General features: G+C 32.3%; 1 protein-coding gene across 1 annotated transcript; it reads left to right on the plus strand.

Annotated features, from left to right (window-relative positions):
* Positions 1–263: 263 nt before the first annotated feature.
* Positions 264–25,739, plus strand: LOC124361348 (protein TRACHEARY ELEMENT DIFFERENTIATION-RELATED 7A-like). The gene is made up of 3 exons (XM_046815398.1): positions 264–310; positions 25,005–25,174; positions 25,222–25,739. The coding sequence occupies exons 1-3, from the start codon at positions 264–266 to the stop codon at positions 25,737–25,739; spliced, it is 735 nt and encodes a 244-aa protein (XP_046671354.1).
* Positions 25,740–26,916: the final 1,177 nt, after the last annotated feature.

Consider the following 26,916-nt stretch of genomic DNA (forward strand, 5'->3'; position numbering starts at 1 on the left):
GAAGGCAACTTTTTTCATAAATGGCTAATGTTAACAGGCCAATTGCCGTTACTGGGCTAGTGAAAACCAACATCTGTGAATACTGAGTCACATTCACAGCAACCACAAAATCTGAACGTATGGTTGTGGACATTTTAGGTAAAAATTGTTGGACCCTTTTTGTCATTCAATGGAAATTTAATTGCCGAAACTTTACTACTATATGCTCCAAAATGAAATAATCCAGATATTCAAAATTGCATCAGGAGATTTACTTTGATAATATGGTTTCAGCAGGATGGGTGCTCCACCCCATTATGGGAGGGGACAGGTAAGAGAGTCATTTGGAATTTCTAGGTTTCCTCATAAATTGGATTGGCCAAAGGAGGAGAAATCGAATGGCCTCCAAGATCTCCGGATTTGTCACCTATCGATTATTTCCTACTGGGGTCATTTTAAATCCAATGTTTATAGAAAGAAAAGCCTCATAATTTGGAAGACCTAAGAAAACAGGATTATAGAGGAGATTGCTTTGATAATCTGAAGACATGTTAGGCACTCTGTCGAATCATTTTACACAAGATTGGCTCCCCCCCCCCTCGTCAAAACCGTAGAAGGAACACAGTTCGAACATTTGCTTTGACACCAAATGCAGGTAATAATACGTTTGTTGTAAGACTTTTCTAACGCATACATAATTTTTTATTTGTACATAAAGGAAATCAATAAACATAAGTATCTTCCATAATTGTACTGTAATTAAAAAACTGGCAAATTTGTGCTAATAGAACCAGCTTAAAATGAATATTTTGTTTTATTTAATGAACATTTAAAACAAATGCTAAAAAATTAGTGTAACACATTTGGCTGGCAAATACCTTGTCTTCTTAAAAGTATTTGTTGGAACATCAGTAAATTTTCAATACTAAAAAATGCTCTATTTTCTGATAGAATAATTCCCTGAGATGCGGGTTTGTGGCATTCACATTCAGTAAGCTATTACCTTTAACACTTATGTATCACAAGGGTTAGGCTTTCCATTAAAAGGAATATTCACGATACCCTCGGCAGGGGACGTCCCCGTTGGTGTGACATAACAAAACTATTGTTCAAAAAGTAGATGCCCAATCTCTATCACGAATGTAAGAGGTTTTTAAATTTATAATTTAAATTATTAAGGATATATTTGGGTGTTTCCAGGACATAATATACACCCTGTATAGCCTAAGCGATCAAAAATTTATAAGTTGTGTGAAAAATATTATAATGACTAATTGTTAGTTAATTATATAATATTAGCTTTACTTTCCTTTTATCTACAAGAACATCTAAAAATATATACATGTCTGATAATAATTTAAACGAAATGACGTTTCTATAAATAAATAAAATTAAATGCATGTTCACTGATATCAAACTACAAACAGTATAACTTATACATCATACAGTAATATTTTAATTTATATGTGTGTAATATGACCTGCTTGGTATTTCTTGTTTACTATCTTTGCAAAGGAGAAAATGTTTCCGCAGTTATAATTAGTAGGATTTTTGTAAGATACTATATTATGTGTTTTTGCACTTAATACAAATTTTTTACTTCTGATATCTTTTATTCTAATTTAGAGTAGAGTATTAGTAAAAGAATACATAACTCAAAAAGTAAGCTCATTGTAAGGAGCCTCTGGTTAATTGTACTAGAACTGTTCTTACTGACTGAATGTAAAGTAAGTTAATGGGTAAGCTTATGCAGGTTGCGCTAGGTGAATTGCCAAGTTGTTGCCAATCCTCTTCACAATTTAAAATTTTAAGGAAAAAATTAATTATTGTAAATGCTCCTTCAGGGCATTTGGATTTCTAAGTTACTGACTGTCTTCAAACTCCTAATTAATCCCTTATTCTATGAATAGTTTTAAGTAAATTTTAATCCAGAAAATGTGTAAGGGATTATATAACTAAATAAAAATCTATAGCTCCACTCTAGTTTTTTATAATTAAATTTTTGGAGACTCCTAGTAATTTCCTACAGGATGATATTGAGAAGAAACAAATAAACTCCACTATGTAAAAAACCCCTTCAAACAACCCCCAATGATTTGGGATTGTTTTCAGGATAGCTTCTTCCAGAATTTACACTTTTCCTCAATCTTTAATGCTCCTATTGAACTTCAATACTCAAACTACAAAATAGAAAGCACTGTTTTATTTCATGGCTATTAAAATCCACGCTGTCACTGGGAACATAAAATTACAATCCTCAATAACTTTTTATAATGACCTTGACTAGCAAGCAGCCAGCGTTAGCCAAACGTATCTGGAAAAAAGTCGGCCACCACAAAATGGATAAAATTATTAATAATTAACCCCTTAACTGCTGAACAATACTGTGAGTCGAGCGTCTTCAACGTAACTGCGTGTTTACACGTTCCCATGCGTAGTGACCTCACTGCTACTGACGTGTTGAAACGTTTTTAGACACGGATCTTTATTTCCGCCTGCTTACAAAGCATTGACTGCCCTCTGACTATTGCCAGTACTACGACAACTGAAACACTGCTTGACAAGTGTCTCAAGCAGGTTTACTTACAACTTTGCTATTATGTCCAGAGAACATTTTGAATAAAAATGTTAGCTCGTGTCTAACCGCATTTTATTAAGCATTTGTTGTTTGTGTGACAGTTTTATGATTTGTTTTTAGAGTATGATGTCATTCAAGATACAAGACAATTTTTATGAGAATTCACAATTAGATAATTAAAACATATCTTTGTTGTAAGATGAGGTGAATTTAGAACAGTAAAATATAAATATTTCATTTTTTTTTTACTTACATTAACCGTTTTTATTCGATGTATAAGCAGTTGTTGCTACAGCACGACGATCCGCGAGCTGATATTGAACGCTCATCGCTGGCCGTGCCTCGACTGTCTCACTCAGCTACGATAACACAAAAATGCGTACCGAAAATCTTAACAGAAACCCGTAAAAATCAGCGTATTGCTGCTTCATTGGAATTTTTGGACACATAAACAATAATGGTGCCTCGCTGCACATTGAAATTACTATAGGAAACGAGACTTGGGTGAATGGTACATAAAACACGTGAATGGTATTGCTTTGATGGATTAGAACTGCGAGAGGATGTGACTACCTGGTTGAAGTCTCAGGCGGCAGAATTTCATAATACTACAATTTCAAAACCAGTTAACCGCTTCGATAATTATCTAACTTTATATGATTACAATGCTGAAAATAATATTTTGGTGCCCCTTTTAAATGTGTGTATGTAAATTTATGCGTTAACACGCCTATAGTTTTTAAAGGGTCAGTTAATCTTAATTTACAACTATATAAGCTAAACATAGCTGTAATAGGTCGAAAATAAGCTGTTAACTTTGTTTTTTATAGGAACAAAAGCTACGTTTATATTACTTTACTTAATTCAAAATTTATGCTACACACTAAATAAAAACTAATTTTAACATATTTCCATGTAGAATTTAAGTTGAAACGAATCAGCTGGCATTAAATTGGTCAGTGAAATAAAAAATACCTGCATGAGTGACACGTGTGTTTAGTAATCAGCTGTTTCAATTTGAAAAGAATAATAATTACTTTTCGAAAATTGAATTTTGGCTTCAAATCGACATACTGAAGTCAATTGTACCTTATGTTACTAGATACCTTTGTTTTAACTATTATTGCAATACATTTATTTTATAAAACAATGTAAATATATAACTTAAACCTGTTATGGAGGGTTGTATTATTCTGTAATAGGTTCATCACTTAGATGATACAGAACAAATCTACCAATGAAGCTATAGTTACGTCTATAACACCTAATGTGGGACTAGGTCGTCAGACACAGTTATCAGTTCACATTAACGTTCGCCCACAGGGGTTCAGATGTGCCAATGTCGGTATACTGTATACAGTGTAACTATGTATGGCATGTAATACACACCGATATGATATAACCTGTCAAGCCAACTGCAGTTATGTAGTTGCCAACTGCCAAACACTGCAGTCTGGTTGGTAAAAGCTCGGTTTGTAGCTTTATTATCTTACATGACGTATCTTACTTAAGACGAACTAAGTCAGCAAATTTACGGTGTGTCTAATAACTTTTCTTTTGAATTTTGAGTTTAGCTCCAGTTCACCTTCCTTTTTTTCCAGCATCTGCTACCTGACGCTGTCTCACACTTCCTACCATAAATTTTTATTGTTACATATTTTAACAAGATTAGCTCTCTATTGTTTTTTTTTTTAATTTCTCCTTGTTTAGAATATGTTATCTTATATCTTATATACTTTTTAAATATTTGTTCTAATTTGGAAAATTCTTATTCTGTTAAAATACTTAGAGTATATAGTGGGGAAGCTAGTAGGTGAATCGTTAGGGAAATGAATCAAAGTGAATCATTAGGTGCGGGCGGCTGAGAGTTCCTGGAAATGGCTCGGGCTAGTCTCAAGAAGTCGCGGGTCCAGGAGACAGGCTTACGTCGTACAGATTAGTATGATGTATTAGATTAGTATTTACATTTTTATAATTAACTGTATTTCGCTTGTTTGAAATCAAAATTCATACTGACCAGTATTTTCAGGCGGTTAACAATTTAAAATAATAGCTTATATGTATAATCTAGTATTGGTGCTGTAAAAAAATAATATTTTGTAATATATTTAATTTCATTACTACATGGTACTAGATTTTGTACTTGTTTTTAAAAGTTACCTTTTTTAGAAGACATTTTATTGGAGTTTTAATTATATTGCGTGGATATGAAAGGAATTCATTATAATGTTTACGACATATGTTATAATAAATATGTGTTATACGTATTTCTACCGCTTACAATAAATTATATGTCCATCCTAATAATATTAATAAAAGTGACCTTTGCTTGTTTGCATTGTTTTCACGCGTAAACTATTCAACCGATTGTACTGAAAGTTTACTTGGACATTCTTATGGTTCTTAGGATTAATATAGATCTATTATTATAACTATTAACTTCTTTTAGCTTACACAAACAACATTAAACACTTAGGGGAGTAATTTGAATAGTTTTATTTTAACTATTTTACACTGGTAAATATAATCATAATTTTAATTTACTCATACAAGTAAATTTGGATACCTTATTGCTAATGTTTAATATTTGTTGAAGAATAGTTTAGTGGTAAGTTGTATATTTGAGACTATTTTGTCTCCTCTTTCCCTCTGCCCTTTTAATAGGACTCTCTTCAGACAGTAGTAACTTCAGGCTGCCTTGGAGGGCGTCCTGCTTTGTGCAACCACAATCGCAGCTATTCTAAGATGTCAGGCCAACCCTTACTGAATTTCTATTGCCCACTGCTGCTGCAGGTCACTAAGATTATCGCTGTGTTAATAATTACCAGACCCCCACTTTGTGTAATGCAGTCTGTGATTTTCTTTATGAAGGAGGCAATGTGAGGAAATAGTGGAATTGTGGAAGAAAAACATATTAATGTGACATATATTTAGAGTAAATAAAAAGGGTAATTCAAATTAGATTTGTTGTGCTACTTAAAATTACTACGCATTTTTATTTATAATTTGATGTAAGTGGTATAATTGATTGAAAGTGGTATATATAACGATACGAAACTCCAATCCTACATTTTATTGGTACTATATATATATATATATATATATATATATATATATATATATATATCAAGTTTTGCTAACAGTTAAAAATAAATCTATCCATATGTCTTTACATGTTTTGTAAAGAAAATTATATCAGCGATCTCTGTATCGTTTTAAGGCCACATTATTACAGATTAGTTCTACTTTCACGTGAAAAAGGCAGTCTACCTATTATGAGTATAACGATAGGAAATAACGCTCCGATAATGGGCGTGTCTTTGCATCATTTCCAGCCCTCGCCACTGTAAACGAACCATGACTACTATGTGAGAATGAACTGTATAATGACTGTAACTGCAGAGTAGTTATACGTACACGTGAAAGAGACAGTCTGCCTATTATGAGAAGAGTAAGACTCCGATAATGAGTCTATGTCTGTATCATTTCCAGTCCACGCTATCTTAAATGAAGCGTGAAAACTAGAGAAGTGTTCAGCTCTGATGAACTAAATTAAAGATGTAACCGCAGGGCAATTCCATTTCACATGAGAGATATAGTCCGCACATACTGAGGTTAACTACAAGAAAAAGGTGAATGTTAATGTTGATGACCCGTCACAGTTTCCAGTCGACATTAATGTAAATAAGCCGTGAGAACTAATGCAGTGTCTGATAGCTTGTACTGAATTATGTATGTAACCGCAGGGCAGGCCTGCGTACACGTGAGAGGTATAGTCAGCACATACTGAGGTTAACTACAAGAAAAAGGTGAATGTTAATGTTGATGACCCGTCACAGTTTCCAGTCGACATTAATGTAAATAAGCCGTGAGAACTAATGCAGTGGCTGATAGCTTGTACTGAATTATGTATGTAACCGCAGGGCAGGCCTGAGTTCACGTGAAAGAGACGATTTCCAATACAAGTGACGCTGGTAACAATCTAGAATTTCTGGTTGGGTGTTTTACTTTGCGCTTATCTAAATTATTGTCAGCTTTGTTAAATAAAACAATGCATGAACGCTTTTTTGTATATAATCTGCCTTCTATATTATTAGGAATTATAATTGTAGTAAATAATATATACTCATTCTGTCACAAACGTACTTTTGAGTAGAGTGATACAAGTTTATTAATAATGGCCATTATCAATTTAATTTGTTGTATTTGTATAATCGATTTCAATTATGAAACCCACGCTATATTTTTTATTAAGTTGCATAGTTATTTCTTGGTCACTAAATGAATGGTTTCCAGTTAGCGACTCAAATTGTTATGATTTTCTTGGTTGTACTTTACTTTTTCAGTTGATTATTATATATAGTATGGTCTATGTATCTTTCTTTTCATAATTTCACACCCTTCCAAAAGTTCCTCTGCGTACCGCATTAAATTGTTCAAATCCCTTTTGTGAATTAATACATCGTGATACAATGATTTCACTGGGGATGTTTTTCATATACTTTCAATTACCCCCCTGTAAAAAGGAAGTTGCAGAGCTTTGTTAACCGTTGAAAAGTTATTGATAGGAGAAAGCTAACACAACCAGATAACTAATGTCTGAAAACACTATCCAAAATGAGCAACGCTTGAACAAAGATACAATTTTCACTTAGACGCTTATTTTATATAAAGTGAACAACTATGATTTACAATATTATTCGCCTTTTATCAGAAATTATATACGTACCACACGATGTGTTTACTGATAGAATGTTGCCTGTTATCCAAAATAAGAGTAAATAACTCAGTGTAGCGTGATATATAAAAGAAAGCTAATTCCACACACTTTAATTCCTCAACTTCATTCAGATATCAAAACAGTTTATTTATTTTTAATACATTATAAAGACCCAAATTGTTAGGCTTAATATATTTCAAACGGCACAAATATGAGTATTTTATGTATACTTATATTTTGGTTGGTAAATAGACTAACTTCTCGACTAAACACGTCTTTAATAAAAAAATGAAATAGTCACATCTCTCAACTCGGTATAGATTAAAAGTTATACTCAGATCCCAAGGAACTCAAAAGTCATTTAGAGCCAAAAGCGAGTAAGAGACCCAATGTGATAATATAATCATAATAATTTGAGTCACTGAATAAATATTTGAGTCACTGAATAAATATTTGCTGAAAATTTACCAATAGGCTGTGATATATAAATCTCAACATGTAAAATACTTGGTTCTCAATAATAGTACATCAAAAAATTAAGAATTTAAATTGGAAAAGTAAGCCATCAAAACTATGATCATATGATCGTTGAAATGTAAAACCGCTACATGATTAAACCATTTAGCTTAAGCATATAGTTTTTACTTTTATCTTAAAACTCTTTCGTGCTAAAGGTTAACACTTTTACAGTCTACAGTGAGATGCAGCATGAAAACACTATGCTGTGAAACCTTTATATTTACAAATGTAAACCCTGTCAAATGCCAAAAGTCATATTTATCATAGACGTAAAAACATTATTTAACTCGTACAGTATAAAAATGTCTACTCGACGTTTAAAATTGTCATAGCAGCTCCGATCCGTCGTCGTCAGAGAGCTTGCGGCAAGAAACATCAACACACGCGGTCTTCTGTGAAATATCCTATTGTGGAAGTGTACCGTGTCAGCTTCAAAAGTTTTAAAATTATTTACATATATTTTCATCTTATTAATCTACATATTTATGATCAGAAAAGTGTGGTTGTAAAGAAAGAGGATACAATTGCAAAACACCACATACTCGAGGATTGATAGCCAAAGGGTGATTTAAATTCCAACTGTGCAAATATCGAGTATAGCCGCTGTTAAACAATAATACTTTGTAATATGTTTAATTTCATTACTGCAAGACACTAGATTTTGAACTTAATTGTTTAAAAAATGTATCTTTTTTGTTGGAGTTTTAATCATACTGCGTGGATATGAAAGGATTTCATTATGATATTTACAACATTCGTTATAATAAATAAATTTTATACGTATTTCTATAACTTACAATAAATTATATTCCATCCTAACAATATGAATAAATGCTAAAGTGCCTTTGTTTATTTGTTTTATTTTACGAGTAAACGACTCAATCGATCGTACTGAAATTTTACATGGACATTCTTACGGTTCCTGCGATGAATATTGACCTATCATTATTTCAAAAATCCCTCCGGGGTACGCTCCACTGGTCTTTAAAGAGGCGAAAACTCCCATCTTGGTCTCTAAAGTTGTGCAACATTAATTAAATTATCCTGTCAAATTTAATCAACTGTTATCTCTAAATATTGTCTAAATTTACCTTTTTTTAGATTTCAGCGATTAGGTAAGGAAAATGACAACCCAGCAGGGATCACTTCTGGATGGTTTATACCTACCAGTTGAACCCACCACTGGGCACAGCAAAAACCGATGTGCCACTTCAATCTGGGCAACCTTATGGCACATCACTAACCGCAAATGTAGAGATTCTGGGGTTCATGGGCAATTCGATAGGTCTAGTCTACTGTGGGAGATGACTGTTGGAGTTAGTGGGGTTTGTTCCCTAACCTCAGAGGTTCCTGTTAACCTCAACTAGAGTGTGCCACCTCCTGCCTACTTTGACTGGAGAGGCTGGTTCAGAGCTGGCCTCCCCTTCTTCCGGGGAGACATGACTTTGAGATGTAGTGCCCTAATTCTTCCTCATGGATCTCAACAGGAGGCGGCCCCTACTCCCTAACCTTGCCTATCCTGAATATCCTGTCACTCCGGAAGCAAGCAGCGCAAAGGTTCTTACAGGACTAAGTGGAATTTTTTAAGCTTCTTGTCCTAAAAGAACAAAAAAAAAACAAAAAAAAAGGAAAATGACTCCGAAGCAGTATACAAGAACTATTCTATTTTAAATTTCACAGTATTTTATTTTTTAACAACAGCTACTTATAAACGTAATGCTTTATAAAAAAACTTATTTTAAATTTAAAGAATTATATAAAACACATCTTTATCTCTTTTGACAAATGTAAGTTTCTTAAAGCTGTGTATGTATGTGTATTTTCTTGAACAGAAGAGAAGCAAAATCAGCTTTAGAACAAAATACTAAGAACTTTAACATATTTTCTTGATCGTGGGAAGAAGGCACACTCAACATTGGCTTTGGAAATATAATTCACTCGAATCAAAAGTGCTCACAGGTGCGAAACCTACGAAATTACGTGCGAGACCGCGGGTAACTGCTAGATGGTCAAATATTAACCAATTTATTGTTCTATCGAATAAACGCTAGTGTCCTTTAGTGTCATTTAATAAGACTATCTACTTCCTGACCACCATGTAACTATACTTATTGCAATTCAATGTTGATAACATGCAATATTCGGATAGTCAAACAAAAACTAACAAGAAATCTGCCACTTTACTGATTATTTTGATTTCATGGTATAAATATTTGCACATCATAACTCAGCGTTAATGTCTATAGCTAAAATGAAACGCATTTAATCCTGCACTTCAATCACATTTGTGTTTGTTGGAGTAAACAGAGTACGTACTAGTTGCATTTCAAAATAGTTATGTCCGTGCTAAAAACCTGTCCTCTACTGTTATCCAACCAAATAAAAGTACATTATGTTCTCAGGTTTCTCCTAAAATCCCAGAACCGCTTGGTAATCGCCTCCAGAGTCTCTTCAGTCAGTTCCAGTAGTCACTGTAATATAATACAACTTATAACCTAACCTTTGTACGCCTGTCCTCGAATGGTTTACCTTCTGACGTTCTGCAATACCATTCCTATTGATTTCCTATTCGTTTCCGTTTCCTAGCGTCCTCAGAGTTGTAACTAATGGGGGGGTTACAGGAATACAAATCCCCCCCGTAAAAGCACTGAAAATAAATAAATATTCATAAAGCAGCTGTCCAATAAGTTTGAAATACAGTATTTATATGTTTAAATTTGAACTCAACCTATCTGGTTTATTAAAATTTAGTTTAACTCAAATTTATGCACAACTCCTATTTGGTATTGTCTTCAGTCATATTCATCTCCTCCCCCCCCAAATTCCAGACCCTCGCTGTTGCGGGGACGGTTAGCGGGCTACCCGAGTGGCAAGATAACCCGTAACAATGTTCACCTTGAAGAGTAGGAACTCAAGAGATGACTCGGTACATCGGGTTAAAAATAAGTTTATTGGAAATAGTCACTTGGCACAACTCTGTTCACAACATGTAAAATGAAAATACCTGTATAAAATTACTACTGAGAATGAACTATTAACACTATACTTTGTGGTACTTGTGTTTCATAATTCCAACATCTAACTATTCTGCCTACTTCCGCGACCGGTTCCTCGCTGTGCAGTCTGCGGGACTGATGACTACTGTTGCGCCTCGCAGGGCTTAAATAACACAACCCATTAAGAGCGATTATCGCTCTGTACATATCATTGTCCAAAGTGCTAATGATCTGAAGATTGCTGTTTGAGCAGTGACAATTTGTTAATGATAATGTTGTATATCTATTACTTATCTAACGTCTACTCTTCTCACGCTAACACTATTCCAGTTATTGATACACATTAAATAATACATACAATCATGGCCACATGTTCTTACATACTAATATGATTACAAAATAATGTTACTATACAACATAGCTACACCACTAAAAGGCCATGATTGGTGATAATGACATTCTCTCTGCAACAGCCAATATAATAGAAAATGATTTTGAATCGTTTAAGGTATATTGAACTCAGAGAACGAAGAGTAAAGAGTTTTATATTGCTATTGAATAGCATGTGGTCGCTATCGAACGAATAGAATGCGTAGTTTACAGTTTCGTTTTCTAACGAGCACTATTGGATGGAGGAAGGGCCTGGGCACTTGCGGAGTACATTGGATGCCAATAAGCTTCAGTGAGTTAATGGATTGTCCAGCACTAATGGACAGCCTCCAGTGAGAATGGGAAATTAGGATCAGAAGAGGGAAATTAAAGTACTCAGCTACACTATACTGTCTAAACGAAGCACTACAAGCTGTGTTATAAGTTAAAAGTTTTTTGTTATAAGCATGACGAATATTTGTAATAAACTTATAATTACTTCAAAATTACAAACTAATGATTACTCAGAGGTAATGCTATTTTGAGTTTTTTTTTAAATATACTCTCTCATTTGTATCGTTTAAAGTGAAAAAGATGCACCAGCTGTTTGCTAATTTAGCTATAAAAAAATGGGATTTAATTTATCTATACATGAAAATTATTAAAGTACCACTAAACCATCTCCTCACTGAACATTTTTCTAATTCAACTCTTATATCACTCCTAAAGACACGGAATGATGGTTCATAATCCTTCATCTTGTTTGTTGCGAACATTTCCACTAGTAGTTTTCCATTATCATTTTAAAAATTACTTCATAAGAAATTTTATTTGTTGTTTTTATGAAACATTTGCATTTTTTAACCAGAACGGAAACGCAAATAATTGAAACAAAAATAGTAACAGTACGTTTGGATCAACTGTACTCAGATGACTGATTTAACTCACTAGCTTTCACCTAGTTTGGACTGAAAATAGAAATGTGAATGTTAACAATTAATAATGAAGGTTAACTCTAAAAACAAACTTTAAACAAAGAAAAATCTGCAAACCTCAAAAACTTTACATTAATTATGAATTAATTTGATCCAAGTGTTACATATTCCAAATTTGATACAAAAACTAACTTTTATTACTTAAAGGTTATCTAAAATACAATTTAACCCCAGCAGTTGGCTATGGCCTCATCAACTAATACCATCGGCGCGAGGAACTCAGGCTGCTATTAAGGGCTGAAAGCGATTAGAGTTGTATATATTTTTAAAAAAACCGCCATACATATCGCTTGGTAAAGTATATAACTAATTAAATAATCCCCGAGCACAATAATTAATTATTTTTAGATTAGTGAGTCCTCCTCCTACCAAAAGAGAGATTTAAATATATATTTATATCTAATCTATTATTTTGTATGAATATGAAAGGAATTTTGAAATGAATGTTTGGAAACTCAAAATCAAACATGAAGCAAGTGAAAAACTGCACTTTTATTAATAAAAGACAAAAAAAATCTAAATATATATAAATGAATTTTTGTATGTTTGTCCTTTATGGAATCGCAAAATATTAGACAGACCATTATTAAAATTTGTATGAATACGTATTTTTCCACGGAGAAGGTTTATAAGCTATGCCCATTGATGTAACTCACCACCAAGCGGCGCTGCAAAAGATAAAAGGTTTCAAAGCGCCTGCACACTATAAACTGCAATTACGAGACAGTTACGTATATTACATAGCCAAACACTATTTGAAGGCGCTAAGTTATTATGTATATTTGTCTTTAAGATACTTTTCTGATTGATCTTAAAGTTTGAGTGTTAGACCACTTTCATAATAAAGTACGTGTACGTGCACAATGGCTATAAACATAAATATCTTGTCTTGATCGTGGCAACAAGGCAAACTCTACATCGGCGTTGTAAATATAATTGAATTAAACCAGAAGTTCACATACACGGGCAAAGCTTACGAAAAGCGTGCAAAGCCGCGGGAAACAGCTAGTAAGATTATAATTATGAGGACAATCTATAGAAATGATACAAACTGTGACCTTAGTATAAAAAATAAACTAATTAATGGACTTGTATATAACAAAATTAACCAGAAATATGCATAATTTAATGTGCCTATTGTAATAAAGAAGACACATAAGTCAAACGAAAAAACATATTCATAGGTATTTAGAATATTTATCCCACATCACAGTTTTTAAAGGGAAGAAATACAATTTAATTACAATTGTGTCAATACTGATCATGCCATCTTTAAAATATTATTTTTTTAAATACAATATTTACTAACACAAGATTATAAAGTACTATAACGACTTGGATTGTTGATATTAATATTCCAGAGTAATAATATTTAAATTATCAATGAGACATACAAGACGATATAAAATATTTTTTTATTAGTAAGCTCCTAGTGAATATTCAGTATAATTTATTACTAAATTTGTTAACTATTAAATATTATCTGGTTTGCCTAAAATAAAAATCACAGGTCTAAATAAAAATAATGGATTTATTTTAAACTGGCAAATTAATAAGTTCAACGTTTCAGAATTTTCATCACTCTATTTTCCACAAAGAATTGACAAACCGTTTAGTAAATTTAAAAGTTCCTTTGGCAAGAAATAAAAATATTAATCAAATATATCAAACTAAAAATCAGAGCTCTCTTTCAAAAATAAAATAATAAAGTTTTAAAATAAAAATCAAATACCACTAAAATAAAAATTTTCACTTCTAAGCACACTCAAAATTCAAAAAAAAAATTTTAACTTCTCTCTACACTAGTTGAATCTTAACTTTCAATTCTCTGCAATTCAGATTATAACTCTCTCAAACAATTAATTGTTCAATTAATTTCCAATTAATAATTGACAATTAAACAGTTCCAATTAAATATTAATAAATTACTAAATTTCTAACTCTCAATTAAAGTTATTAACAAAGTTCAATTTTAATTCACTTTTCTTGCAAGCATGAAGCAAATGTAACTTGTATGATTCTATTATGATCTATTGTTCCTCGAGAATAAGTTATTCAGATTGCTCTGTAGTTTCTATGAATTTAATTTTCCCTCAAAATCCCTCGCGGAAAAACATTTAAGAAACACGGCGCACTGTAATTAACTTAATACACGAAAATAACCAAAAGAAGGGCGAAAATTATGAGCGGGCGCTTAAATACTTCCCTTTCCAATCAACTTTGCTGGACATCCGCGGTGTTCTCTCATTGGTCCAGCTGTATCAAACAAGGAGAACAATACTCGCAACAAAACAAGTTCTAATCAATTCAAGGCAGTCAACCTGTCTTCCTAACAATTTAAAACTACCAGTACTAACTTGCCAAAGGATTACATGTTCGTTTTTACCCTGACTTTTCACAATCTAATCTAAAATTAAATCCCAATATTTCGATCCCAAAATTTTCATTTAATTTAAATTATAATAAAAAAAATATAAACCAATGTAGCTTTAAAAATGCTACACGTACGTATACTGAATGTAAAAATATGTCATATTGTTTGCATACAGTATGCCTATATACCGAGTGACTGACTGACTGATTCATCAATACACAGCAAAAACCATGAAATATAAAGAAAAGAAATTTGGTCCATAGATTTATCTTTGCTCCAGGTGCGTAGGCTACTGGGGAGGATCTTTCTCCGCGACATCAGGGCTCTGGCCCACTGGTTTCTTCTGATATAACTGAGATAATTTCATTAAGAAATCCATTGCTGCAAACACTATTGTTATTAATTGAAAAATCTTGTAAAATATAATAAACTTTTCTCTTTACATATTGTAAAATGACAGTACAACTATATTTTTAAGTAATTTAAATCACCATTATAAATTTGTTTACATTTATAGTCTTGAATGCACAGAGTAAGCTTGAGAATAAAAACATTTTATTTCAAACATATTTGCAATCGTTGATGACTCATAGTATATACATATACAAATAGCAGATTTATCTAAACACTTTAGCAAATATTAAGTATATGGTTCTCGATCAGTAGTGTGATTCAGATATCAAAGTCAAAATTACCATCTAACTTTTCATATATACAAGGTGTTTGAAAAGTATGGGTACGGCTTAATATTTTAAGAACCATAGGAGATAACATCTATAAACTTTGCACAGTGTCATATGGCTATGTAAACTATTTTTCCTTGCTATTACCATGCCATGCCAACCATGGGGGGAGGGCCCACAGAAGAAAACATGGAAATCTTAAACGAAAGCATGGGTCGAGTGATACCTCATTTGAAAGAGCTCACTTAGTAGAGTTCAATGCCTCAAACCGCATCTCAAAAGGTTTATCCAATCAGAAATGGCGGGTTGTTTTAGGTACACATTGTGAAGTACATTATGCGCTGCCATTTCTGACTGGATCGTCATATTCTAATGCGGTACGCGGCGTTTCACTCTACATAGTCATAGAAGACACCATAGTTGTTTTTGACAGGAAAAAGTCTAGAGTCCTGATATGTATATCTTAAGATAAGAGCAATAAAGCGAACGTAATTGTAGCACCAGATATATCCTACACTGGAAGTAAACTGAAATAGCCTAAACTAAACGCCTTATTACCGAAGTAGTCTTCTAATACCTGGGTATATGTATTTATATTTTCTTAGGGAAGCAAGGTAAACTCAACTATGTATACACAAGAATCACTACATATATAAGTATACACTTAAACTCATCTATGTATACACAAGAATCACTAGATATATAAGTAAGTATACACTTAAACTCAACTATGTATACACAAGAATCACTAGATATATAAGTAAGTATACACTTAAACTCAACTATGTATACACAAGAATCACTAGATATATAAGTAAGTATACACTTAAACTCAACTATGTATATACACAAGAATCACTACATATATAAGTATATACACTTAAACTCAACTATGTATACACAAGAATCACTAGATATATAAGTATACACTTAAACTCAACTATGTATACACAAGAATCACTAGATATATAAGTAAGTATACACTTAAACTCAACTATGTATACACAAGAATCACTACATATATAAGTATACACTTAAACTCAACTATGTATACACAAGAATCACTAGATATATAAGTAAGTATACACTTAAACTCAACTATGTATACACAAGAATCACTAGATATATAAGATAAGTATTTAAACTTAAACTCAACTATGTATACACAAGAATCACTACATATATAAGTATACACTTAAAACTCAACTATTTATACACAAGAATCACTAAATATATAAGTAGTATACACTTAAACTCAACTATGTATACACAAGACTCACTACATATATAAGTAAGTATACACTTAAACTCAACTATGTATACACAAGAATCACTAGATATATAAGTAAGTATACACTTAAACTCAACTATGTATACACAAGAATCACTACATATATAAGTATACACTTAAACTCAAACTATTTATACACAAGAATCACTAAATATATAAGTATACACTTAAACTCAACTATGTATACACAAGAATCACTACATATATAAGTATACACTTAAACTCAACTATGTATACACAAGAATCACTACATAAGCTACATAAGTATACACGTTTTGTCATATCTTCTTGATAAGGACAACAAGAAAAACTGAACTTTGGACATTGGAAACTAATGATTTGTACCAGAAGTGAACGTACACACGCAAAGGCTACAATAAGAAGCATGGGCAATAACATTTACACCTGAAACCATGAGCACTGACATAATAATTATGTTCCTAAAATGCGTACTTGTATTTCAAAGCTAAACAGACCCTCTCATCTTGGATTATTAAAGAGCTGTGAGCGCCTACATTAGGATTCCCTCGAAATTAGAGTTATTTCATGGGTGCTTATAAAATACTGTTCCACTCTCCGACTTAAGGCCCCAAAACACTGTTAATTAAGTTTAAATCTAAAAGTGATTAGGAGTTTGGAATATCTTTCATTAACATTGACTTTTTTCGAGAGTACTTAGTATGTGAGTTCCAAAGAATATGCCCATGTTGTCCCTGCTTTGCAAGAGGAATTTGTGTTCGAAGGCACTGGTAACTGCTAGCATAGTATAATTGTAAATTATTAGCTAACTTTATTTTAAAAACCAATAGAATATTATAAGTGCAGATCAATAATTGATGAGGGGTTTGATTTTAAACTGAATGTTAACACTTATAACCTGATTCATGTAGATAGTTCGGTAGTGAACTTTCCGACCACTAATTAAAAAAATTTCGCCCCCTATAACCAATACATTGCTGGTATTTAGGAAACAAAATTGCTATTTGAGCCCGGGAGGTGTGTTGTTATTGAAGCTTTACCGTAGCTTTTTCGTTGTTATCACTCCAGTCCAAATTTATGTTCATTGAAAATTCTCCATAAATAAATCAATTCCCTCACAATAAAGCCACACTTTACTTTTACCGTAGCCAACATTACCATAAATGTGCCATATAATATCAGAACCTCATTTAATAAAGTTATTATTCTAACAACTAAGTTAAACTGTAATGAAATCATAATTGATTATTCTATAGGATCTTCAGTTCATTCATCTCACTAAATCTTTGATAGAAAGAGAGCCATTCAGTTGCCCGTTGGTTTTAAAGAAGTATTGGGGCAGGAATAAGTGGTATTTAAAATACCTTGTAAGACGTGTTTTATGAAAATTCAATATTAAAGAAAATTATAAAAGATAATTAAAAAAATAATATTTTTAACCATGACATTAACTTAAAAATGATCAACATATAAACTTTTGCCATCTGTGAACATTGGAGCCATCGAATAACTGTCGTTTTATTGTCAAGATCATCCCCATCGCCTTCCAACTGTTTTATAATCTGCGAAATTTAAACAAAATTTAAATAAATTTGCTATGATAAATTCAAATTTTAAGTGTGGCCCAATTATAAATACTGTATGATCTAATTTGTATTAGAAAACCAAAAGTATTTTACATTATTTTAAAATAATAACATGTTTTATGTATTAAAGATTCTTTAAATTAGTGAACATTGTTTGTTAATAAAATCTAACAAAAGAGGATGTCTTCTATTTTCTTACAAGATTTTGACACCTAAGTGAAAATTTTTTAATTGTTCATATATAACTTTTCCAACATGCCATAAAGTACAACACGGTAGGTCCCATATCATGTTTTATGAAAAAGACCACTTTACCTTAAAACTAAGAAAAACACTCACACATATTTCCGAAGCAATGGAGAGATATTTATGGATTTGAATAATTTATACCTGAAGGTTGGATGGATGGATCCCCTTTTATATATTCTTATATTCTTCCGGTTATATATTCTACACCTGGAACTTGAACATACATCCTTGCATTGTTATTCCAAGAATACATCAAGTGAGATAACGACTGTTGAAATAAAACCGCAAGTCAGTTTAAATATACACGCGCTTTAAAGGTTTAAAAAGGGTAATCATTAAATCTTTACAACATATATAAATAAACTAAACGTTAGGGGATGCTTCTAGCCAAAAGTGCCTATGTATTGATATATCACACATTTTTTTAGTTTTGTTCTCTAATAGGGTGAGCCTACTAAACGAACAGTTTAAATTAATAATTTTATTTTTGTTTCTTTTAAAACCGACATATAAAAAGAATAATTATGGCAAAAACAATATCAAATTTGTGCTTTCGCAATTAAAGTTAAGATGAGCCCATTTATAACAGTATCATTAATTAAAAAAAATTATATTACAATAAAAAATATATATTTAATTAAATAATTTATATTATAATAAAAATATATATTTAATTAAAAATGTATATTTCACATGTTAAACCAGTTGTTTTCAAACGCTTACAACTTAAAATTCAAGAGAAAATGTTAACATCTAAAAAAAGAGAACTTTTCCGCCAATAGATGTCAGAAATTGAGATCCCGTGAATCCTCTTATAACACGTTTAATTGCAAAATTTAAATTTATTTCAAATTCAACCTCAATTTAAATAGTGTTTATATGAGTAATAACAATCCTTTCTGGATTTAAATTTTATTTATTGAGATATTTTGGGTGTTTTAGAGGATTTTATTTTGGTGGTGCATAAATATTTTTATCAGTTTTTCTTTTCGCCATTCTTAAATTATTTAATTTGATGATTGAATGATGAATTTAATGATTCTATTAAGGAGTTTATGAAAATCAGGACCGTTGCAATGCAGCAAATCTTGCTGAGGAAAATAAAATTAAAGGAAAATCCGAAGCAATTTGTTGTACCCAATCGGCTAATTTTTCTGGATCTTCAAGATATAACTTTATGCAAAGCCTACATACTTTATTTCAAGTTCTAACTTTGGCTTTGGTAAGTACATTACAGAACTGATCAATTACTGCATACTAAATATTTTCTAAAATGTACAGTTAAAAGTACAATTTTACTTTTAATTGTCTTATGTGAATATTTTCTTTGTCAGTGCTCAACGGTAGTTACAGAAAAGGATAAAATAAGAAGTTTTGTTACTATTAATTTTGTTACTCTATACTTTTTAAGACTATAAATGTAAATAAATTTAAAATAGTGGTTACACTAACTAAACATATGTTTGTACTGTCATAAAACAATGTTTACACAGAACAGTTGGTTATATTTATCGGACTCTTTAAATTAATTATTATTCCTTTGAGGCCGGTCATTATAATGGTTTGATTCCTTACCTCGAAACACTGCTAGTAGCATCAATTACTATATTTTTGGTACTTTTAAGCTCCAAACTATAATTAATGCAGTGTAACTAATGCAATTCATGAGAGCCGCTTTAACATTCAGCGTGGAATGGTATTTTTGTTATGGAATAGAATACCAGTTTATTTATGAATATTCATAAATATTGAAATATGCACAAATCCCATCGATTTTATTACGAACTTGATCTTCAATCTACTTCTCTCCTAGTCTTGCTACACTGGTTAGGGATGACAAACATCTTACTTCTCTTGAGACCCCCACTCATGATGTCAGCTGAAAATGCTTCTAACTTGAAAAACTATCACCTTTCATTCTATAGGTATTGGGGGATCTTCCTACAACATTTCCTCTAGTAACCGATTTAACTTTCTTCTTTCCTCTAGACATTGCAGCTAAGACATTACTTCACCTATAATTAACATTATTAATGTCAGCCATCTTGTTCTTAGACGGCCAGTGTTATAACGATTCTTAAGCTTTTGGGGGTGCAATAACTGCAAACATTGTTTACACAATTCACATCTCAAGATGCTTCGGTTCCACTCTGAGAACCGTCTTTAATAAACCACTTGAAAAACAAATTTGAGGATCAGAATGTAAATTAAATTATTGTGTGTCAAGAAGATCCAAAACAAGATTAAGATTAATATTCTAAAATGATATTTAATATACTTCTTTTATAAAAAAAAGACTTATAAAATGAGATTTTGAACGAAATCTGTATTCAAGTCAATGACAAAATTTCTTTGTGTACACCTATTCCAAAAATTACTAGTATTCTGTATCTGTTTAAAATTTTGAAAAAATATCATAGGATTTCCACATGATTTCATAAAAATATTAGGCAATCAGAACATTGGATTACAGAAATGTCATATAAATAATACGCTTTGAAAGCAATAAAGGTAGGAATGATAAAATATTAATTTCGTATTAAATTTTAAAGCTTTTAAATATCATAGCGTTAGTTTCATGTTAACTTTTAAAAGGCAGAAGGATGCAAATATATACTGTAAAACTAAATGGATTCACAGAAAGCTTTATAATCCCAATATTTCAACATGATGCGTAATTAACTCTGATGTAAAACTAGTGTGTTGCGATAGTGACAGAAAGAACATCACAAGCGTTTAATATGAGAGTGTAATTTGGAAACAAACAGAACTGAGAGTACGTATCAACTTTTATTCTGTGGGATTAAGCAAACAAAAATCTCATTATAACTTCACCTTTGCAGTGCTTGATGTTTATTTGTGGCTTTGGAATGATACCGTAGACAAAGTTAAACAAAATCAAACTGTAATTTCAGACAAAGTTTAGTTTTCTGCCATTAGAATGTAACACTCCCAGGACTATTAAAGACCCGTGTCGTTGTTATTGACCTGTTTCAACATTCTCCATTTTCCAGACAAAACTAAGGATATTATATATTTATGAAAACAAGAGGGTCGGGAGCTCGAGGCCATATAAAACTTGCAGTGTTATCATGTTATGTAAATGTAAGAGTAACTTCGCGCGTCGTGGATGGTAACATTGGAGTCGTAGCGTAAGACAATGTTATTACGTCTCTTTGCACACATTGAAATGTATTCTTGAGCAAATTCCATATGCAACGCTATATTGGTCCTGAATGTTCCTTTATATATCAACCATCCATAGTCCTGTTTGAATGTAATATACGCAATATATACATTTTAATAGTTGTTTTAAAGTTTGAAAATATCTCATTCCTCCTGTTAATATTTCGTAGAACCTGTACGTACGAGTATAGAATTGTTTACTAAATATTCTGAGAATAAGTCAGGCTTGGCTGAAGGTTCTAATGGTGAACCTCCGATACCAGTTTTATATTAACAGTGACAAGAACTGAGATATCTAAACTTTGCTTATGACGAAGGTTCCTCGAATATCCAAAGTCAACCTCTGCATTTTACTGTAATAGTACAGAAAATAATACTATAAATATTTAAATTTCATATTGAAACTGATTTAAAAAGGAATTAGGATTCAGTAGTTCAATATCACTACGCTCACGATCTGTATTAGACGAGGCAATCACATTATGAAGTCTGGAGAGTACAAATGATACTGCTACAAACAGCTCCCCTGAGCTTTCTGTGTTTGACTTTATACAAACCACCAAATCTCCGCTGACTTTCGCATCACAGCACCGTTCCATTACTTTCAACGAGAGATTGGTTTACTTTCCAACTGCACCTGAACAGTGTTGCGTATTTTTTTTTCTTTATTAGATATCTGCGTGAATTTCGCATACAATATTTGTATCTAAAAAACTATTGACTAATGAATTAAGAATGTTTCAGAAAACGTTCAAGCTTATTTGTTATATGTATACTTGTCACTCAGGAGGCAATAAGAATTGAGTACGCTCTGAAAGCCGAGAAAATAATTAATTATTTATTATATTTAAATTATTTAATTGTCAATTTTAAGTCACTTTGCTCATAATTCGAGAATCCGTCGAAAGAAATTTACTTAATTATCAGATGAGCTTTAAACAAAAATCGGTAATGTAATGTTCAATGTAATACACTAAGGTACACTAAGCCGTGTTTAACCAATTATAGCGTGACGAGTTATTAAATTAATTACCTGAGCCAGTATGTTCCCAATTAATCTATATTAATTTATTACCTCAACGCTAATCATGAACGTAAGCAAATACATAAGCAACTGGGAGTTAGTGTTATATAGATTTATTAATAATTATACCCCTACATTTAAACGAAAGATGAACGAATAATTTCATTAAATAGTAGGAGTATAATGTATTACAGAGTGATAGGTTATGGGGCATTGTACTTAGCGAAATACTATTTTTTTTTTTTTTTAGATTACAATATACTCAGTAGCTCGAGAAACACAAAGAAGTTGTAATAAAAGTGTATGATATGTTCTAAGCATTACAAAGCAGTTTTCTCTCTAGGATCATAAATAATGGAGTTGTGATTTTTTAAGTTGAAACGACCGTCCTAATAGAAAAAAATAGTGTACCAAGCTGGTGTACGAACTTAGTCAAAGTATTTGAAAGATCAATTTTTGTACCAACCTGGAACTTGTATAAGCATCCTATAGTCAGTTACAGAAAATGCTTGGTAATCGGAATGAGACTTATGTTAAATGACAGGTTGGTGGTAGTAATCTCCTTATGAGAATTACATATAATTTGTAACTTAAAATCCGTCAAATTAAACAAATAATAGCTTATTCCAACAGTTCTTGTTTTATTAAAAAAAAGGCAGCCGCCATTTTAAAATTAAATGGCATCCCAACCAAGCCTCGGCAGAGCCATATATAAGATCTATTTATGTACCAAGTTTCAAGTGGTTTGAAGTTCTTTGCGGACGTTTACCGTTTCTACAAACCACATTATATAGCAAGTGTGATGTAATAGTGGCAGACAGTATTTTTAAATTTTACATGATACTCAGAATTGACAGTCTGTTAGCTTGTTGATTTAAGCCTTTAAATATACGATCTTAATCATTTCTACCAACTAAACTAAATAATAAACAGATCAACAATCATAGTGAGGAGGGAAAATTTTACGATTGGATAACATCCGGTCTTCCGACAAGAATCTACAGTAGAAAAGGATTACTTCCGATGGTGGTTGGGAAGTAAAGGAGAGAAACGTAGGCGAACGTCACATCACAACCGTAGCCGACCGCGGCGCACAGCTAAGCTTATTTCATATAAACTGTGAAAAGCTGATTATACGTCTCAATCTCTGACAATTTGATTTCATTGAGAAATATTATGATGAAATAAAGAACAGTTTACTATTTCTAGTAATGGAATTAGAGATGTGTGTCAACCTAGTGGAGCTTATTCTCCTGCACGAAATTCAGGATAGTTTAGCCCCCTTTAAGTGTCTTTATTTTACTGAAGATAAAATCCGGCGCTTCATTTCTCTCATAAACTGTGTTACCACCTGTAATAATAGCGTATTACACAGCTGAGTCAATGTAGTTTCAATAGTAAGCTTTACTCTCGTTTTTTTCATCATCGCGTAGTAGAAATAATTTTCCGAAAGTTAACCTTCGAACAAGATTGAATTGTGATGCATATGTCCTAATCTTAGAAAAAATTGTAATGAATTTCTAAGATTCAAAATCTGTATTAATGGGTCTGAAAGTAAAAAAATAAAATAAACGCAAGAAGCCTATAAGATAAAATAATGACTCACCAGACAAAAGTCAGGGACGAGGAAGTAGCTTATCTCTTGACTTGTTTACAATATCAATTTATACTCTGATTGTAACTGATATTAGAATTATCTGTATGCTTTTCTTCTTGTGGTATGACAAAAGTATTATAATAATGTAATTTTAATTAATAACGCCTTAAATTCTCAATACATCCTTACAACATAATATTTGTTCGTAAACAGTTATTTTAATACTTCCTAAACTATAACAAATTTATTTTTCCAAGCTCAAGAGCATGTCATAGGTTTTATCGAGGATGCCTTTGACTCCGCCCTAAGAATGATGGAAATTTACTTGTTTAGAGAGGATATATTGTTTCTCAACCGATTAATTTTACATTGCTCTAATTTCATCAGATACCCTATTGAGAGGGTACATTTCTGAAATTAAATTCGTAGTTCAAAAGTAAAGATGTAATTATTTCGTAATGTAGGGTCAATTTTCCATTATATTATTGAATAGATTGCATTTCAAAGAATTCAGTTTTTACAACTTACCATATGCCACTGTCACCAACGACTCTGCAAACGATATTGCATGAAAGCAATCTTAACTGACTATACTTCCTTGTGCAACCATGAATATTAAAAATTTTTAAATTCAATGTTATGTTTTTTTAATAATTTCCAGTTCAGTAACTGTAATATTTTTGCCTCAGGGACTGTTGGATTGACTCAGAAACCGTATCATCTGAGAGTCTGAAAATTTATATCGGCAAGAAAATTTCAGTAGCCGTGTGATTCTAGATTATGTAGCAATCATAGGCCAAACAACCACCCCTCAGCAGCAAACCCTACACAGTACGAACCACCTCTAAGCAGCAACTCACATACAGTAACATGTTTCAGCAGCAAACCCTACACAGTACCACCTCTAAGCAGCAACTCACATAATATACCACCTCTCAGCAGCAATTCACATAAAGTACCATCTCTCAGCAGCAAACCCTACACAGTACCACCTCTAAGCAGCAACTCAACTCACATACAGTACCACCTCTCAGCAGCAACTCTACACAGTACCACCTCTAAGCAGCAACTCACATAATATACCACCTCTCAGCAGCAAACTCACATACAGTACCACCTCTCAGCAGCAAACCCTACACAGTACCACCTCTCAGCAGCAACTCACATACAGTACCACCTCTCAGCAGCAACTCACGTACAGTACCACCTCTCAGCAGCAACTCACATACAGTACCACCTCTCAGCAGCAAACCCTACACAGTACCACCTCTAAGCAGCAACTCACATACTGTACCACCTCTCAGCAGCAACTCACATACAGTACCACCTCTCAGCAGCAAACCCTACACAGTACCACCTCTAAGCAGCAAACTCACATACTGTACCACCTTTCAGCAGCAACTCACATACTGTACCACCTCTCAGCAGCAACTCACATACAGTACCACCTCTCAGCAGCAACTCACATACAGTACCACCTCTCAGCAGCAACTCACATACATTACCACCTCTCAGCAGCAACTCACATACATTACCACCTCTCAGCATCTAACCCTGCACAGTACCACCTCTAAGCAGCAACTCACGAAAAGCACCGAAGTCCGTAAAGACTAGCCTGACACGTTCTGGTTTGAAACCCATTTAAAAATCCTAACACAAATACTCAGACAAGGGCATATGGAGATAGGTGAATACGTTTGAAGTTATTTTGATGACTCGAAATTTTTCTGGCTGAACAGGACTGGTAATTAGGAGATACAAATTCTTCAAAAATATTTACAAAACCTGAGGGAATTGCGTAATCCATTATCAAGTATAACCTACATGATAAACAATTTGATGCATTGCGAGTACTACTTACTAATATTAATTGTAAATTATAGTAATTTTTACATCGACATGTCTGTAAAATAAATTACTAGATGTAAACCCGATTTGAACAGAATTAAATTTTTACCTCAATTTAATTAAAATATCAATGAGTTTTTACGTCATTACTATTAATGAGGTAATTATTATTCATAGAGGCATTGCAGTTTATTCATCACGAGCTCTTTTAAAATTGAACAAAATAACAAGCTTTCCTGTTTATTTGTTTTAGGAAAACACTTCCTTTGATGTGTTGGAATGTACACCAATGAATTTGGGTTTCTATATTCATTTCTCTATTAAATACGGGATTGGTGTTGTTTGAAATATTATACGTTGCTACCAGGTAATCACACAAAATAAGTAATTTTACAGCAATAATAAAACTAATTTAAGTTTCCCATTCCCATTATTTGATTGAGAAACATGATTCTTATTCCGGTTTTAGGTCTCACGATGGGACTGACGTTTTCTCGATTGATCATTGAACACACTATTGCACTTTTTAGCTTCTCTTATACTGTCCACGCCCCACGAGATAATCCCTGAGTTACGTATTGCCTATTCAGGATTTGCAGGCGCTACTTCAAGATTACAAGGCGTGGTGCAGCTGATCGTTAGGCTTCAACAAAATTTAATAAATCGTTATACATTTAACTATAAAATGTTAAAAAATTATTCCATTACATTATAAAAATTACTAATAAAATAATTACAAAGAAATTACCAGCGTAGATCGTGTTAATGTATAATATATAATTAGGAATTTTAAAAGTCTAAAACTACGACAGTTAATTGTAACTGTAACACTTATTTCAAGAATGGGAAATTTGTGTCAATATTTGTTATAGATCGTCTAAACATTATTGATAACAATAAATATTGAACCTGTTTTACGACTCAGATAGTATTTTTCAATAGT

This window comes from Homalodisca vitripennis, chromosome 4, assembly GCF_021130785.1.
Source record: "Homalodisca vitripennis isolate AUS2020 chromosome 4, UT_GWSS_2.1, whole genome shotgun sequence".
Taxonomy (NCBI): domain Eukaryota; kingdom Metazoa; phylum Arthropoda; class Insecta; order Hemiptera; family Cicadellidae; genus Homalodisca; species Homalodisca vitripennis.

Excerpts from the sequence above, each read along its gene's own strand:
- LOC124361348 (XM_046815398.1), top strand. The coding sequence starts at position 264 with ATGGTTTCAGCAGGATGGGTGCTCCACCCCATTATGGGAGGGGACAG. Across the intron at positions 311-25,004 it reads CCCATTATGGGAGGGGACAG|CAGCAAACCCTACACAGTAC; the intron begins GTAAGAGAGTCA and ends AACATGTTTCAG. Across the intron at positions 25,175-25,221 it reads CTCAGCAGCAACTCTACACA|CAAACTCACATACAGTACCA; the intron begins GTACCACCTCTA and ends ACCTCTCAGCAG.